We start from the raw sequence: 18349 nt of genomic DNA on the forward strand, positions 1-18349 counted from the left end.
ATTTTGCTTTGTGCTGTAATTATAAAAATATTTACCAGAGCAGTGTAATAGATAATAGACTGATATGATTTGAGGTAAGAATGTTGTAGCTCAATTTTTAGTGTTAACTTGGAAAGTCAGAGAGAGAGGCGAGAGTCTGTCTCCACAGAATTCCCAAAGCTTTGAGCCTTTTGAAACTCTGCAGCCCACAAGCCAAGAAGTAACATACACCTCCAGTTACACTCATCTTGTTAAAGAAAATAGTTATAACAATTATGTGCAATCTTTTCACTTCTATTTTCTATCTACTATTTATTTACTTAAGCACTGTTCAACATTTCACTTTTTCTAATGGAGCAGAACTTCTAAAAGAAAAAATATGTTTAGCCAAGCAGTTTTGTTTAGTTTTTTTTTCTGTGCCTTTTTCTAAATAAATATCCTGCCACAGTTTTCATTGGCACGATATGACCAAATGTATTTTAGTTCTTTTAACAATAAGAAGCAGTTACAGAAGTTCTGGAGTTTCTAGCTTTAAAAAAATCTATAAAAAGGCTTTACTTTAAACTATCAAAATTGAATGAAATAGATTCCAGTATGGTCAACTGAAAAATTAGTTTGTGAAGTTCTGCTGCATAGCAAGGTGACCCATAAAATAAATGGTTCTGAAATTTTGCCTATACAAAAGGAACTATATACTTTTAAATAAATAAAAACTACTATATACATTACACTGTACATTTAAATGAGAGATGACATGAAATGGAATAAATTTAGGACTGCCTTTTCATCAGCAAGGCTCATATCTTGACTTTATTACAATTCTGAATAAACCCCTCTGCTTTAGATTATTTTTTTATTCTAGTGGCAGCCACATGAACGCACCACCATATTCCTGTATTTTTTTAAAATAACATTGGAACTGTCATCAAAGTAGAGCACGGAGATTGCATTCAGTTTTGTTGGTGCACAGCATGGCTTTGGTACGTGATCAGGGAACATCAAGTGAACCTGAAAGACAGATAAATACATAGCTCATACATCAAACAGAGAGGTACAAGGACAACATCAGTGCAAAACGTGTCTTTGCAATTCAGAGAGTACTGTGGTCGCAGATTTTCCTCAGTTAGCAACTTTAAAGCACAGCTTACCTCCAGAACGTTGCTTTGATTTCAATTGCATGGGCAGAGTTATACAATAATAGCAGATGGAGAGATAAATGAGGAGGAGCAGCCAAGACAGAAAGTCAGTTTTCAGATGAAATTTAGAAACAAGTTGGAGTTAGGCGGCTGCTCAGGAAAACACTTAAACACATTGTCAGTACCATCTCTGCTGAGGACAGTGCTTAACACGAAGCACAGGCTCAAGTCCCGGGTCTCACCGGGACCCCAGCATGTGCTAAAATGCTTTCCTGTGTCAGGGTCTCAGCGTGGAGGAAAGTCTGTTGCAGACAGCAAAGGCTGTGCAGGCAAAGGCTCATACTGAAGCTGTTTTCAGCCTATGAAACGGTAAGATGTGGGCTCTCAGACAGCATGAGTGCATTTTAAGGTCCTATCTGGGTATCCGTGGATCCAATTCTACTTCCACTGAAGTCAAAATCAATTCATAAGCTGGGTGCCAGCTGGACAGGACGTTTGGGGAAAGGGCTGAGGCAGAGAAGGCTTTATGTTCACCAGGCTGAAATATATCAATGAAAGGTTAAAGAGAAGGAAAGGAGTTTTGAACAGCATCCCAGAACGAACAAGATCTAGTGGAAATATCTGAAAATGGGGGAAATACAAGTTCTTTGTACTTGAAAGAAGGTTGGATGTAATATTCTACACATGCTGAAGACTTGGAAACTGGGGAGGCCAGAAAAGAGGGAGTTGTAATAGAGAGGGCAAGAGATTATTAAGGCATGGATGAAGACTTCAGCAGTAATAGGTTTCATTTGTATGTTAAGTCTTTGTAAATCTGTTAGAGCCATCTGTCTTGCAGTGATATAAGCCCAGAGCCTTTGCCAGACAACAGAGAACAGTCTATCAGGAAACGATTTTTACATAACTGTTACCATGAGAAGTACTTTTGAAATGAGCAATAATAAATCCTGAAGTAGCAGTTTAGTAAGGGTTTAGACACACATTTAAAAACAGTTTAACAAATGAATAGCAAAGCACTGGAGAAAAAAATGATTGTGCCTTGCCTAGGCAGATGTTTGCCCTGCCATAACTCCTGGTCCCACCAGCCCCTGCCACCCCAGCTGGAAGCTCCATGGCCCCGTTAGCCCTGCACGACAGCGACGCTCACAGCCTTCTCAAGCGTGAGCCTGGAAGTCAGCGCGAGTCAACCTGCTGATCACTGACTCACATGACTGGGAGGTCGACGCTACTCCAACACCTGGTCTAAGGGTGATGGGAAGTGAGAGAGGAGAAGAAAGCTTATAGAAATCATTAAATGCAGTTGGTCTTGTATTTGTATGCATCTCTATCATCTGTCTGCCTAAGTTCAGTCTCAGAAAAAGAAAAGGGAGAGAGGTACTGGCCCAGCATTTCTCCTATTCTTGTTACAAAAGAAAAGAAAAAGAGTCAGTAAAGTTTGGAGGGGTACCAAGGAACAATCACTTCCCAACGCAAAGACTGGGCTTTTTTAGAATGGTGTAATCAGTATGGCTGGGAGATGATTACATATGGATTAGGGTGGGGTGTATGAATAATTGTTTCCCAAGCCATCCCCATGTGCACACCTTGTGTAAATCTGAATTTTGTATAATTTGAACCAGAAAGCATTCAACTACTGTTATCTCATCTAATTTATGTGCAGTTAAAATTTAATTAGCCTCATGGTTTTTTGGCTGCACAACTGAATGCATGTACAGTACATGCAGAGGGAAACACACAATACCAAAAAGGCCATAAAAAGGAGGGAAAATTTAAGTATCCAATTTAAAAAATAGGACAAGCTACACAAATTTCTTAACAATGGGAAATTAACCATTTTTGGAAAGGATAGACACACAAGAGAAAGTAGCACTGGGCCACTTATTTAACAGTCCATAATGGCAGGAGGAAACTCTAACCTGGGGATCTTACTGATATTGGCAACTTTTTTGGACAAAGTTTGCAAAATGCTAAATTATTGCTTTGCTGACCTATTTCTTTTCAGCTCAGGACTGCATATATGCTGTTCTTCATCATCTCCTAGGCACATTACTATATTCCTTGCCAATTAGCATTTGCTGTTCCTTTCACCTGTACCCCTTACCACACTTCTATTTATTTCCAGCTCTGACATTTTCCCTTCTTTTTCTAAATCTTGCTGATTTCAGTTCTGGTATAGAGGAATAATGTTGCATTGGTGGCTGGACTTGGAGTAGGTGCATAAATGAAATGTTGAATGGAAAGGAAAAGGTCTCAGCACATGATGAGGTTTTAAAAATGTCCCGTTTGTGGAAATACTTGGCAATTTTCACAAGCAGAATTTGTTTTCTATCAGAAAGAAATCAAACTTTGTTTGTTTGTTTGTTTGTTTCTGGGTTTTTTTGGTGTGGGGTTTTGGTTTGCAGGGAGTCCCAGAAGAGTAGTAGTTGCACTCATTTCTGAAGGGGGAAAGGTTTTTCAGGCCCAGATTTTTCACGTCAAAATCAAAGAAAAAGATCATCATCCATGGAGACTCATCAGCATAGTCTGATGGTCAGGATACTTTCCTATCACCAGCTTAGATTAGAGGGAGCCTTAAACCCGTGTTTCTCTATTGCAGTTGAGTGCCTTGACCTTTCCAGCAACTAATTAGGGATGGCAACCCTTTCCTGTTCTGATTCTGTACTCCCACTCCCTCCTTCTGTATTCTCTCTCGTTCCTCTGCTTCTTAATCATTCTACTAATACTGATGCTGTTCAGAGCCAGTTCTTCAGCTGGCACAGGTGAAAAATCATGACCAGACATCAGACTCACAGCATTACATTTAGGCACAGTCTCAAGGTCTTGATTTCTGTAGCTGAATGCTGCTGGGGTAGAGGAGGCCTAGCCAGCTTCTTCAACTAAGATCATCTTTTTGGCTGCTCCAGCTGATGCACAGGACTAACATAAGAAATAGCAGAGGCAGAAAGCTGGCTGCAAATCCCCTTTTACATGTACCAGGCAGAGCAACAGATCCAAACACACTTATTTATAAATTGCATTTGTTAGCCAGGCATGACTGAACACAACTTCTTAAATGCAAATGCATCTGCTTGCAAAGCTTCACACTAAATTACAGTTTAACTATCTCTGCCAACAGTTGACAACAGAGGTCCACAGAGTGGCCAAGCATCAACATTTCTGGAAGGTATAGCATGTAGATGTTAACATGGAGCTTCAATAAGCTGCAAAAAACTCTTGGAAGTGGGACCAGGGGGCCCCTTTTGTTCCTGTCTACACAGTTCTCCAGTAATATGACACAGTTGTCTTGTGTGTTATTGCATTTGAAATGGAAAAGAAACCTACCACACAGGCTGCTCTGGACAGTTCATCCTCTCTCCAGCATCATCATCAAAGAATGTCTTTGAAATGGGTTATCATTTACCCAGAAATAATCGAAATCCAATAGGAGTAAACAGAGAGGAAGAGACAGCCCCTGTGCCAAGACACTTACAACTGCAAAATAGGCAACTACAACATAGGCAGAGGCATACCAGAGTCTGAACAATGGCGTGGTTTGTCGCATTCATGTGGGCATTGAGGGGGAAAGAACATTCTCCATCACAGTAAAACGCAGCGTAGCCCTCCGGTGCAATAATCCAATCCTAAAACAAGAACAAATAAACCCACTGAATTATTTTTTTTTCTCACTCAGAGAATTTAAAACTCTATCAAACTAACTAAGACTTGTCCAAGGACAAAATGAACTTCACAATGTGGCATGTTAAATTACTTTTTCTGCCAAAAAAAAAAAGTAGTATTTGCTTTGCTCATGCAAAACTCAGATGAAAATTAAACTAAACTTAGAAATCTGTACTGAATATCAACTAATGAGGCTATAAGGGGAATTAAAGGTCCAAATATGTTTGTCAAAATACTTTTCTTCCCAGACTGAAAATCTTGAGCATTTCTTGGTGCAACAAAAGTAATTAAAATGCATGCTTTTTCTTCAGCATACTCAATACCATTAATTGTATTATTGCGTGAGACTGAGGGTTGCTAGAGATTACCCGTTGGAATGTCACTGAATCATGCATTTTGAGTATTTCTAGCAACACAGCATGGGGAGAAGACCACAAGAGGGAAAATATTTTAAAAGGTTAATGAAAGCTATATGTTTAGTTTGCTGAATTCCTCCTTTGCCAGGCAAAGGTAATGGAGGTGCTGTGGGAAGGGCAGGGAGGATCAAGTACCTACTTCTTGGGTTTTGTTTCTGTTTATCTCATTTCACCCTGAGTTTCACTGATCAAATATTGTACAGTGTAGCTTTGGCTTTCCAACTGAAACTTTGAATTCTTCAGACATTTTTTGTGAAAAACATAGATTTTCTTTTCTCTATAGCCACCTTGAATGACTGATCTGAGAGCCTTGCACATCTTGGGGCATACTAGAATTTACTGTTTCAAAAATGAAAAAAATGTTGGTATCTGGAAAAATCTGTGATCTACAGACAGACAATGGCTCACTTGTTCAGTAGCCTGAGTTCAAGTCAATACCATAAGACTGCTCTGTGCCCACGAACAGGGTGATTATGCTCTGCAGACTTAGGAAAACAGTCTCTGCCTACTTCTTCAGGCTGCTGTGAGGATAAATATACTACAAAATATCAGGCAGAGTAATGATGCCATATGAGAATCTGAGCTAGATATATAAAGGATAAGCTGTCACTAAAGAGCACACTTTTTCTTCTTATAGACTTGTTCTGCTCATGGAGAATTGTTTTACAATAATTCAGAGAAATGTGAAATGCACAGACAGCCATCTCTGAGTTCTTACCTACATATGCAATAGGTCTAGGTTATAGGTTGCTGATGGCCTTCTTGTTCTTTCTTTATAGAGAGCTCCTTGCTTTCTGGAAAAAAAACCTAGATTGATCTCTATTTTCTTTTCTCATAATGTCCTGCCTCTGTCTTTATGACCTTTTACTACAAGTACCTTCTTCTTTTGTTACTGTATGGCAGGATGAGTTTTTCCCAGAAATTATATAAACTTAGCTATGGTGTTATAAAGACCACTGAGCAGTGATCCAAAGTCTAGTTCTCTACAGACTCTACCCCCGTGAAATCTCTCTGACCTGCAGTAGACAGCACTGAACCAGGGAGAATTCAAGGGTAAATTTCAAAAGTTCCATTGCTCAGTGTGGGGATTTTGATCTCATTTACCACAGATCTATTCATATCTTGAGTAAGTGTCCAGATTTATCTTTATGTGAATGAATCCAGATTGTAAAGCCATTAATGTATGCAAAATCTTTGCAAGAACAGCAGCCAAAAAAGGTAAAGCGATAGTGATAGGGATTCATTACAAAATGCCTTTAAAGAATTTGTCTCTCATCAGTGCAATACCAATTACCATGAAGAAAACAGACTATAAATAATGGGGGACTGTAAAATACATTGTCCCAATTTGAACTGATAGGCAACAGCATTTATAATCATACCTGCCATCCTAAGTCTCGGAAACTCACGTAAAGTTCATGTTTCTTACATGCTTGCTTTTGCTCGCTTGTATTATAATCTACAGGAAGAAAATAATAATAATAAATTGTTTAGAAGCATTGCTAGAACCGACAAGTTAGCTATTGTTGAGTTCCTGACCAAGCCATACAAAAGAAAGGAAAAAAGCATACTGTCATTTATGTTCCTAGGGTTGGTTGTAAAGGCAGTGTAAACTTCGAAATGCAGAATCAACAGTGTCAGCCTGATACAATTTGTGTACAGAGACAAAACACAGCATACAGCATTAGGGGAAGCAGGTTTACAAGAAGTCTGTTTGTGGCTAGCTAGGTAGCAACTTTGATAATATGCACACAGGTAATCAAAGGAGGACAAGTGAGGGCCTGATCCAAGATATGAGGAAGTCATCTGTATGGTGGCACAAGTTTAACTGCCAGCTAAAGAAAGTAGCTTAATTCAAAGGAAAAATTAACAATGATAAAAATTGTCCTGAAACAACAGACTTTCAAAAAGTCTGTGACTTAAACATTAGCACATTTTGTACTACTTCATTTTTTACCATATTTTCTGGAAATATTCACCACCTGATGATCTTTATTTGGTAATACTAATGTAAACAAGTAGACTAAGAGATGCTTTTTAAAGGCCTGAATATTTCTGCATTGTCAGAGATATGTCAGGATAGAACGACACAGAGAACCTTCCATGCATGCTTCTCCAGGACAATCTTAATCTCGGAGAAAATCTAGTACTTTTTCTTTACTGCCCCTGAGTAACAGGAAAGGAAGGGAATAGTGTTGGTTCCCTTCACCACATCAGCACCCCAGTGTTGGTTTATAGTGCTATTCAAGTGATGCCATCAGTGAGGCATGCGATGGAACAGGGAAGCCAGGCTGTCTCCTCTGGTTCCATTTCAAGAATGCTTAAAGTGGCTTTTTTGGACCAAAATAACCATTCTGGCAGAAAAAAAAAGTTGGCCGAAATTCACAACAACAACAACAAACCCCCAAACAAACAAGGAAGACACTGAAAAAGAAACAAAATCTTCATTTTCAGGAATAGAAATTTTTTTTAGGACAGTATTTTAACATTAAAAGACTTGCGGCTGGGATGGGAGGGTCTCTGTTGAAAAATTCCTGGAAAATTAAGAGAGATGCCTTTTTCACATAAAATGAAAGGAAGGGAGTTCTACAGTCTGTGAGATAACCCGTTATAGTGCTTCACTGTCCTTGCAGAAAATTCTTCCAAACAGCTGGCCTAAAGGAGTTTTTCTGCAAATTTACCAACTGCTTCTTGTCAGCTGTCCTGATCTATGCTATCATTGCTTCTCTGAGTTCTCTTCAGTTTCTCTGTATCTTTCTGAAGACATGATGGCCAAAACTGAACACAGTACCAAATAAAGTAAAATAATTATTTCCTATGATTTCCGGATTATTTTCTAGCAGTATATCCCAGAACAAGAGTTTTGCAGCAAAACCACAGTGTCAAATGATCAGCTTCATATCCTTTTTTTATATTTTCCTGCCTAGTTGCCTTAGGATTATGTTGTATTTATGCAAATCAATGAATAAACAGAGGTTGGGGTGAGGATGTTGATAAGCACTGCAGCATGATGGGGCTGCAGCAACCATGATATGGTGGAGAGATGACCAAGGTCAATAACAGCATTGCAACCCTGGACTTCACATGGTCTCATAGCAGACTGGCCTGGAGGCAAAGGAGGCCAGGAGAGCTGGCTGATCTCCCAGGACAACCTCTGAGAGAAGCACAAGGTAAGTCCACTCTTGTGTGCAGGTCAGGCAAGTACGGCACAAAGCCACTGTGGCTGAATAGGAAACTCCTAACAGCTCAAATTCAAATAGGAAGTAAAAATAATATGGAATTGGGATGAGCTACACAGAAATAATATAAACACATTGCCTGAGTACTCAGGGAAGGATGTTAGGAAAGCCAAAGCTTAGCTGGAGTTGAAACTTGTAAGGGTTGTGAAGGTCAACAAGAAGGACTTCTATAGGTACATTCATAGCAAAAAGAAAAACGAAGAAAAATACAGATTCATTGTTCAGTAAGGCAGAGGACCTAGCGAAAAGGACTCAGAACAGGTTAAGGTACTCAATGACTTTGTCTTTTTTTTACTGTCAAGATTTACCCTCAGGACTCCCAAGTCCCTGAGCCTAGTGACTGAAGCTCTACCCACAGTAAAAGAATTATAGAATCATAGAATCATTTAGGTTGGAAAAGACCTTAAGGTTCATCGAGTCCAACCATCATCCATGCCCACTAAACCATGTTCTGGAGTAGCTTGTTTATGCGCTTTTTGAATACCTCCAGGGATGGTGACTCAACCACTTCCCTGGGCAGCCTGTTCCAATGTCTGACAACCCTCCTAGCAAAGAAATTTTTCCTAATACCCAACCTAAACCTCCCTTGCCACAACTTGAGGCCACTTCCTCTCATCCTATCTCCAGCCACCTGACAGAAGAGACCAGCACCCACCTCACTACAACCCCCTTTCAAGTAGTTGTAGAGAGCGATGAGGTCTCCCCTCAGCCTCCTTTTCTCCAGGCTAAACAGCCCCAGGTCCCTCAGCCGCTCCTCAGAAGACTTGTGCTCCAGGCCCCTCACCAGCTTGGTTGCCCTCCTCTGAACACGCTCCAGCAGCTCAATGTCCTTCCTGGAGTGAGGGGCCCAAAACTGAACACAGCACTCGAGGTGCGGCCTCACCAGTGCTGAGTACAGGGGAACAACCACCTCACTGTTCCTGCTGGCCGCACTATTTCTGATACAGGCCAGGATGCCATTGGCCTTCTTGGCCACCTGGGCACACTGCTGGCTCATGTTCAGCCGGCTGTCAACCAGCACACCCAGGTCTGTTTCTGCTGGGCGGCTTTCCAGCCGCTCTTCCCCAAGCCTGTAGCGTTGCATGGGGTTGCCGTGACCGAAGTGCAGGACCCGGCACTTGGCCTTGTTGAACCTCATACGACTGGCCTCCAGCCTGTCCAGATCTCTCTGTAGAGCCTTCCTACCCTCAAGCAGATCGACCCTGCCTCCCAACTTGGTGTCATCTGCAAACTTGCTGAGGGTGCACTCAATCCCCTCATCCAAATCATTGATAAAGATATTAAACAGAACAGGGCCCAACACCAAGCCCTGGGGAACACCACTAGTGACCCCCTGCCAACTGGATTTAACCCATTCACCACAACCCTCTGGGCTTGTCCATCCAGTCAGTTTTTCACCCAGCAAAGAGTACAAGCAAAGGGTGTTGCTTGCTTTGCTTTTAGGAAGGTTTTTGATATGGTCTCCCATAGTATTCTTAGAGCCAAATTGGACAGATGATAGGTTTTGGGTTTTGGTTAGGTAAAGAATATAATGGGTGGAAACTTGGCTGGGCTGCTGGGCTCAAAGGATTGTGATCAGTGGTACAAAGTCCAGCTGGCAGCTGGTTACTAGGGTTGTCCCTAAAGGATCAGTACTGGTGCCAATGCTGATTAATGTCTTTGTTAGTAACCTGGACAATAGAACAAAGTGTCTTCTCTGCAAGTTCACAGGGGATACCAGATCTGGGAGGAGTGATCAATCATCCAAATTACCAATAAAATGTTGGACTGAATGAGATCCAGAAGAGTCTCAATGAGATGTCATTCAAATTAACCACCCAAATTTTACTCTTATTGGTAACATGCTCTTTGAATATGCTTTTTCTTTTTTTTTAACAGGCTATGTACCTACTTTCTGTTTAATATACCTGAGTCCAAATATGTCTCCTGAAACTGTGTCAAAAGCTGTGCACAAGTCAAGATATATCTGTTTGTGGTACTAAATAACTTGTTCCAGTACCACCAGGGATGTTGTTAGGCTTTCTAAGCTGTAATACCTCAAATCCTCATTCCTTTTTAAAGATGAATACTACCTTCTTTCCTATGGTATTTTCCTAGCCCTTCATGGGCTGATTCTCAATGACAGTCATTAAAGGTTCTCCACAGGTAGTTGGTTACCTGCTGCCATCTCAGATACTCTCAGTTGTCCCAGGGCACATAGGGTCAAAATACATACCCACGTACTATGGGAGTCCTGTGTCTTTCTGGAGTAGCCACTAGCCACAAGGCAGGATACCCTAAGACATCATGAGTTTTCAAAAATCATTATGCCTTTAATATAACCAAAACTCCTTAGTCACACTTTGTGCTGAGTTGTCTGTAATAATCTAGTATTTTTGGCACACCTGAGAAGTAAGGTGAAGGTAGTGGAAAGTAAAGAAACTTTAACTTAAAAAAGATTTAACTGTGTTTCACTGATCACTCTTCACAAGGATCTATATACTGATTTTGACTAATATCAGTGCTCATAGGAGGTAAATATTGAGCTTTTCTGTTTCAGCTATTAGTGGGAATTTAAAATTCAGCCATATAGAATGCAAGTCACTTTGCAAAAAAGCTGTGACTGAAAAATGTGGGAAAAATATGCTTATGAGAAAGTCAGGAAAGTCACAATCCGGTTTTAGATAGCACCCAAGCAGGCAGGCAAACAAATGAAAGCTGGAGACTGTGCTTTTGCCATTTTTCTCTCAGTCACATTTTCATATTTAAGAATATGTACAGAAGTTTTAGCAACACAATGTAGCAGAAGTCCCTACAGTTAAAGGAGAAAGGCTGAACAATAAAGACATAAGTCATCACATAGATGTCTTCATTGTCTTGATACTCTGAATTGTTTGAATATAGGTTAACCAGCGGTGGATAAGCAGTCACACCAGAACACCTGATAAGATGGTCTGCATTTCATATGCAGACATATATCTGCAAACCATCTAATCTATACACCTATGAAGAAAGTGAGACTAGGGCAAGTCTGTATTCCTTCCTTGAATTCTATCTTTCATATAAGATGAATGTTGTGTGTAACGTAACATTTTATATAAGTATCAAATGTGACATTTATAATAAGATCTGGTGCCAAGGATTCAATTTCACATATTGTAGCTTCAAGGCCCACATGCATATTCTGTCAAGAATCAAAACTGTAGGCTAATGTGACTAAGAAAACATTGTTCCTCAGCTATTCAGGGACTGCAGTTGGAGTCCAAACCCCTACATAGCAGAAAGAGCTGTGGAAGGAGGGCAAGAAAATATATTTATAAGAAATTTAATGAGGGGAGGGGGGGGTTGCAAGGGAAATAAAGACATATATACTATCACAAAGTGCTGTTTTTTTAATTAATTAGTGTGACACCAATCAATAAAATACAGGAAATGCAGTATTGTTTTCTGGTTTTATCTCACTGCATTATGAACAAAAATTACGAAGCTTTGTTTTTGAGTTTCCTGGTGTAAGTCACTATTCAGTATTTAAATGTGGATATCCTCTAGTGCCCAATTACACTGTAACTCTTTTTACATGATGTTAAAAAAAAAATAAAAACTAAGCCAGCCTTTGTTTTAAGGAAGAGGAAGAGTTATGTGATATACTTTGGGAACAAGTTGTCTTGGTTTTATTTACTTTAATTATTTTTCCTTTTATCAGCAGTTTGACAAAAATACAACTAGGTAAGTAATAAACAGTTCAATCATCTGTGCATAGAAGGCAGGTGGAGTCTGAATGCTAAGTTTAATTCTGTCTGTCTTTACACTGCATTGAGGTCATCTTCTCTTGAAGTTCTTAGCAACACAGGGATCCTGACCTCAAATGTGTCAACAGTTGCCCAGCTGTTATAATAACTGACACATATAGATTTTATTTTCTTCATGTTGTGTTTGTGTATATCTTCATGATGATTAAAAAAATGTGTTGTCTATTGGAAGGGAAGAACTGCGTTGCCCAGTGGGGCTTTATTTTGATGTGCTGAGAGTACAGTAAAGCTAATTGCTGAGGTCCAAGAACTTAGAAAAGAAGAAGGTAAAAGATAAAAGGCAAGAGGCAAAAGGAAGATAACAAAAGGCAAGGGCAAAGGGAAGGAGAAAGAGAAAAAAAGAAATAGGAAAAAGCAGGGGGGGGAGAAACAGAATGGAAGAAGAAAAAAGCAAGGAGAAAAGGAAGGCATAACTGTAGTAAAGTTGGGATTGATGTGCAGAGAGAAGTATAACTGAAGCCTATGACGTATAAATGGCAGCATACCTATCTGGGTCTGACTACATAACCTCTGACTAGGTAGATGAGCATTTTTCACTGTCAATATCTGACTTAGATGCTGTAGATACAAGATTATGGAACAAGCTTAGAAACAAGGACCTACATCACACAATGACATTTGCCCATCACTGTGTCATTTAGGTCAACAGTGTCTCACATCAGGGAGTGAATGAGAGTTGAATATCATCTATTGACAGTCCTCCATGAGGAACAGGATGGGCAGAGTCCTTTGCGTTTTTCTGTGGTTAACTATGAAGAGACTAATTATACTTTTAAAGTGCTGCTCCTTACTGGAAGCTGTAGAGAACTAGGAGAATTGGCCTTCTCCCACAAGCCTGCAGGGATGCAGCATATCCCCCAGTGCCTGGGGCTGGTGAATAGGAGGAAAAGGGCATAGCTTTTCCCTCATAACAGGCGCTCCCCATGGAAGGACTGTGTTCTGCAAAGATGCAAAGATCTGAGAAATAAGAATGTGTTCTCTCCTCCACGTCTTTTTTGCACACTGGAGCATCTGGATAGAATCTGCACATTGCCTTTGTAGCCATCAGTGTGCTCATCTGCAGATTTTAATGAGTATTGTTGCAATAGTTATTAAAAGAAAAGTATTTTGAATTACTTACAGTGTGAAAAGTCCTGTCACTGATCATTAATGGCACCTGAATAAAAGGAGTGTGTTTATTTGTGATATGGGGACTGTTGAGGCAAACTGCAAGGCAAGACCATGGAAGCTGATTTGCCATGTTGCAGGAGCTACTCCTCTAAGCAGTTTTGCTGCAGAGGACGTTGCTGTGTGAGGACGTTGCCTTCAGCTTGGCCACCTATTCCAGACTGCCCGTATCTTGCTGCCTCCATGTCCAGTCAGAGGGCAACATCCCTGCCTTTGATGCAACTCCACGTGCAATTGCTTCTTCATCTAATTTTGTTTTAACAGTATGGTTTTCTTGAACTGCAATCTTTTTTTGACAGAGATCTGGCATGGATCAACATATATAGTGATGTACCTCTACGCTGATGCAGACTGGGGGCTTAGAGAGGTTAGGAGAAAATTTGTTTCATAATGCACATTTCACTAAAGTTGTTCTGATTCTTCTTGTTTTACAACAGCTCTGCAGCATGACTGGAGGCACAGATGAGGCTGACCAGTGTTTTGAGACATACAGACAGCTCTTCCTGAGGTAATTCTCATGCCGATGCAACTTGCTGTTGTGTGTTAAGGTTGAGTTTTTTTCCAGGTTAAATGAGTAGGGAGCTTGTGCTCAGCTTTCCTGCTATAATCAAGGAGGCTTAACAAATCTGTTCAATTCTCATTTCCTCGTGGACTAAAAACACAGGATTCAATCTGAAAGTGTGATATTTATATTTAGATATCTTGTGTGTACCATGTACTCTGATGATTCTCCCTTCACCCAAAATAATGTGATTCTCCAAATTAATAGACATTTTCCAGGAAATATGAAAAATGTTTTCTTAATATATTTTGTACAGAGACAATATTACTTACCCTTGAGGTAAGAGATTGTATTGTGGAGTTAATGCAGGTGCACAGATCATGTTTGACTGTATTTAAAAACCAACCAAACAAACAACAAAAACCCCCCACAAGAAAACGTTCATGTTGTGTCATTCATTCCAAAGCCCTTTTATGAAAATAGGGAAGTACATCATGCAGTACCAGTAAAATAGGAGGAAGAGTTTCTGCAGAAAAAAAGCTGATCGTACCAGAATTACACAAAATGCAGATTCAATTCATCTACTAAAGTAGATTAATTTAGAGAGAACCAGCTAGCAAGCTTAACTGATGTGCATGATTAAACCACATCCAAATTACAAGATGCCAAGTCAATTTTTAACTTGCATTGTTTCAAAAAAACCTGAAAAACTTTAAGCAGTTAATGAAGAGAGAATGTTTAGTTAATATAACTTTATAAATAATGAATAATTTAAAAAATGCTGTTCTGCTATAGATTATAGATATGTAATTTCTTTTTTTACTAATAAAAAGCTAAAATTGTCCAATTTGGGACTTATTTCATTATTTATTTATAACTGCTCCTCTGCAATATTGACTAATAAGAGGTTAGAAGTTATTTGTGCAGATGAGTTTTTGTTGTATATTCATACAGAATATCAGAAAATTTTACAATACTTAAAAAAAAACCAAACAAAAACCAGTTGTAAAGAGAGATCCCTGGTGCCTTTACAAATGTCAGGGGCTTTTTGAAAGCTAGTGTCCTCAGAGGGAACACATGCATCTCTAAGTCAGTCATCTACCTGAGAAAGAACTATGCTCCAGGTCCTCAATGGGAACTAGAAAAATAGCATAGTATTTTTTTCTACCTATACATCATATACAAATAAAATTGACCCCACTACTAAAGCAGTAATAATTATTGCTGTGGATTAAAACCTTTTTTTTCAGGTATGTTTTAATAATAATTTTTAACCTTAAAGTGGAATTTTATTCTAGTAGATCACCAGGTAAACTTTAAATAAGTTTAAAAAGATAAGTTATTAAAATAATTTCTATGATTTCTTTAGCAACTCAATAGCATTTTGTGGTTGTTAAGGCAAAATTCATCCTTGTGCAGAAGATCAGGGAAAGGCTTATGCTTTACATTAGAGGGGTCTCTAATCTGCCACTGTCGAGGTTCTGAGATGGATATAAGTAAGTAATGCATAATGCTCGTAACAGTTCTCCTCAAATAGATAATCTCTAATCCAGGGCTGAATTCTTTCCACTGAATACTGATTTGCTTACTTGTAGACATCCACAGGGCTTAAGAATAGCATCTATATTGAGGTTTTTGATATGCTGTTACTAGATCTGCCATGCCTTTAGTAAGATTTTCACATTTTCACACCCTGTCTCCAAAAAGTAGAAATGTTTGTTCAAAAATGAGAATATTTAGAAAGTGACCTTGTGCCTCCAGCTGAAAGGAGCATTTCAGGAAAGAACTGGAGCAAAACTTATTCCAGGCTTTAATGGGACTAACAACATTTTCACATGCATTTTGTCAGTACCTTTCAGGTTAATAAGGGATTGAATTCACTCCTTTCAGGGATATGCTGTGTATTTACATCAGTACATGTCAGCTGGTCTGAACTCATAAACAGTTTACACTTTAACAGATTGGTTAAGCTTCCTCATTTCCAATATTCAGATTTACATCTTGGCTTCTTCAGCTGAGAGGCAGTTAAACAAGAGTTCAAACACTGTCTTTTGCTAAGACTTCCTAGATGAGTAGTTGGGATGCAACCCTTCTCTCTACTGTCTCTACTTTTTTGTTATGTGTAGCAAAGATCTCATCCAGTTGCCTACTACATAGGACTAGTTTCAAGCTCAGACACAGCCTTTTCCAAACCACTTGGTCATTTCACCCTCCAGGAGCCCATGATACATATAAGTGACCTGACTCACAGAAGGTAGATCATGCTCAGGGCCAACATAACAAAAGAGGTTTAAGCAAAGCTAGATGGGCAGGTAGAAATGGAGTGGGAACATGGTTTCTGACAGTTCAGCCAATGAGCAGTATCATCTGGAGCTGCTGTGACTACGCTGCATTTGAGCAGGTGCCTAAAACTCCTATAAACAGGCTAGTAAATCATAGCTTCATCTTACCCCCAACACTTGGCATCCTAGAAGACTCCTGATGACTATTGGACTTGTTGCGGTTCTGATTTTTCCTTTTATTGTTGGCTGCTCGGACAGAACGGAAAAGCACTTCACTTGCCTTGAAGAATGCAACCATGAATGGTTGCTTTGACTGAGGCCCATGTCTTCCAATCAGGCCAGCAGATTTAACATTGATACTTCGACCTATAAAGTAATGGAAATTGTAAGTTAAAAGGTGAACTTCTGCTTCTTCTGAAGCCATGGTGGGAGTTCAACTGCTGACTGAAGCATGGCAAGGATTTTGCCCATAATCCTGAATTTATGTGATTAAGAATCCTAACTGCATTTTGTTGAATGGAACTTAAAAGACAAAAAAAATTCAACAATTTACAAAGGTTTCAACAGCTGTACAGATAGTTTGTCATTGCATACAATTGCAGTCTCTGTGTGCTATGTATCTTATTCATTACACAGATATTTTAATTCAGTCTTATGTACACATCTATAGAACTGAAAAATAAATGAGCCCCATTAAACACTATAGGCTACAGAAAGGATAATGTAATGCCGTCATCTAATTTTTGCATCACTTGTGTGTGAGACGTGGAATCTTATATCCCGAAAGCAAATCGGTAACAAGTAGAAGTGTAGATAATAAATATACTTCTGCTTTAAAAATAAATATTGTGCAGTGTTACTCAAACTGATGTTCATTCACTAGTAAAGGTAGGAAGGCATTCAAGTTCTTCAAGAGAACAGAGTTTGAAATATGTACGTTATTGACTCTGGTTCTGTTCCCAGGGGATGTGCATATTTCTTTAAAATATTTGTTCAGTCAGGACTGTGTGGTAACCTCACTATATTATAGGATCTAAACCTCACTAAAAGAAAAGAAAGCAAAACAAGTCACTGAAACTGCATCAGTGACATTTTAGCAAATAAACCCTTGCTCTTAACAGAATTTATTTTGGCAGCATAAACACTTTTGTGCGTACGTGTATTATGCAGAGCCCTTCAACCGTCAGAAAATGAGACAGTGTCATGTGAAGCTGTGCAGCTGTGCTGGGTGGGGGACACAGAGGTCCTTTAAACGCGAAGGTACAGGCACAGGCACCGCGTGCGCTGCGCGTCATCAGGGCGCCTGGGGATTCTTCTAAACTGACTGGAAAAGTTTGCTATGCAAGCGACGAAGGAGCATCTGCCTCACAAATGTATAATACCTTTAACTCAATCATCCTGAAAAAGAACTTCCAAATAAGCATAGGAGTAAACCTTATAGAAATAAACATGTAGGTTTCCTTTTCAAACACAAACTTACAGTGGCTGTACGCCAGAGTCTATATTTCTTAGAAAAACTCTATCACTGGCGTAAATGAAAGAGGCAGTTTGATTTGTGGTTAAAGTAGTTTCCATTCTACTTCCACTGTAACAAATGTATTAATTCAGCTCAGACTTCCTCCTTCTGGCAGCCCTTTTGCAGTAAAAAGAGAAATTAGAAGTTCCAGCCAAATACCATACCTTGAACTGACCCACTTCAATACATAAACACTTTTACAACATGTTTATTCAGGTGTAGCACTTTAAATTGGTTTAAGATGTTTCCAGTGACAGAGAGCCCAGCAAAGGCAAAAGAAGAACTGAGAAAGTTAGCAGTTACGGAGCAGAATAATTGGCAACATATTCTGAACAATTTTGATAATTACTTTTTTGACTGCAAGGGAAAACTATATTTGTTGAAGCTTCTGATTTCATTTTAAATGGCTTTTTAGTCTTGTATTTCTTTAATTCTTCTTTTCATGTATTTGAGTTACTGTTAAATAATTCAGTAACATTAATTTCTATATGTTCCAATCTCCTGTTGCAAGTCAGATATGAAAAACTGTACAGACTATTCTCTATTCATTGCAACATGGACAAACTAGCCTCTTACCACAAAGTTCCAAGTTTCCCCTCATTTCTAGAGGGAATATTTTTACTATTTTTCTTTATTTTTTGTTCCAATGACTTTCAGAATTTTAATT

At 39.2% G+C, this 18349-nt stretch overlaps 1 protein-coding gene across 3 annotated transcripts in view; it reads right to left on the reverse strand.

The window, feature by feature from the left end:
* Nucleotides 1-322: 322 nt before the first annotated feature.
* BMP5 (bone morphogenetic protein 5) overlaps nt 323-18349 on the reverse strand; it is a 61101-nt gene continuing 43074 nt past the window's right edge. For all 3 annotated transcript variants that reach the window (XM_030037968.1, XM_030037967.1, XM_030037966.1), the window contains 4 exons: nt 16335-16532; nt 6571-6647; nt 4625-4735; nt 323-987 (listed from right to left, as the gene is read on the reverse strand). In XM_030037968.1, the coding sequence (XP_029893828.1) occupies nt 838-987; nt 4625-4735; nt 6571-6647; nt 16335-16532 (536 nt within the window). In that variant the 3' untranslated portion in view covers nt 323-837. The remainder of the gene's footprint in view (nt 988-4624; nt 4736-6570; nt 6648-16334; nt 16533-18349) is intronic.

Source organism: Aquila chrysaetos, chromosome 15 (genome assembly GCF_900496995.4).
Source record: "Aquila chrysaetos chrysaetos chromosome 15, bAquChr1.4, whole genome shotgun sequence".
Lineage (NCBI taxonomy): Eukaryota > Metazoa > Chordata > Aves > Accipitriformes > Accipitridae > Aquila > Aquila chrysaetos.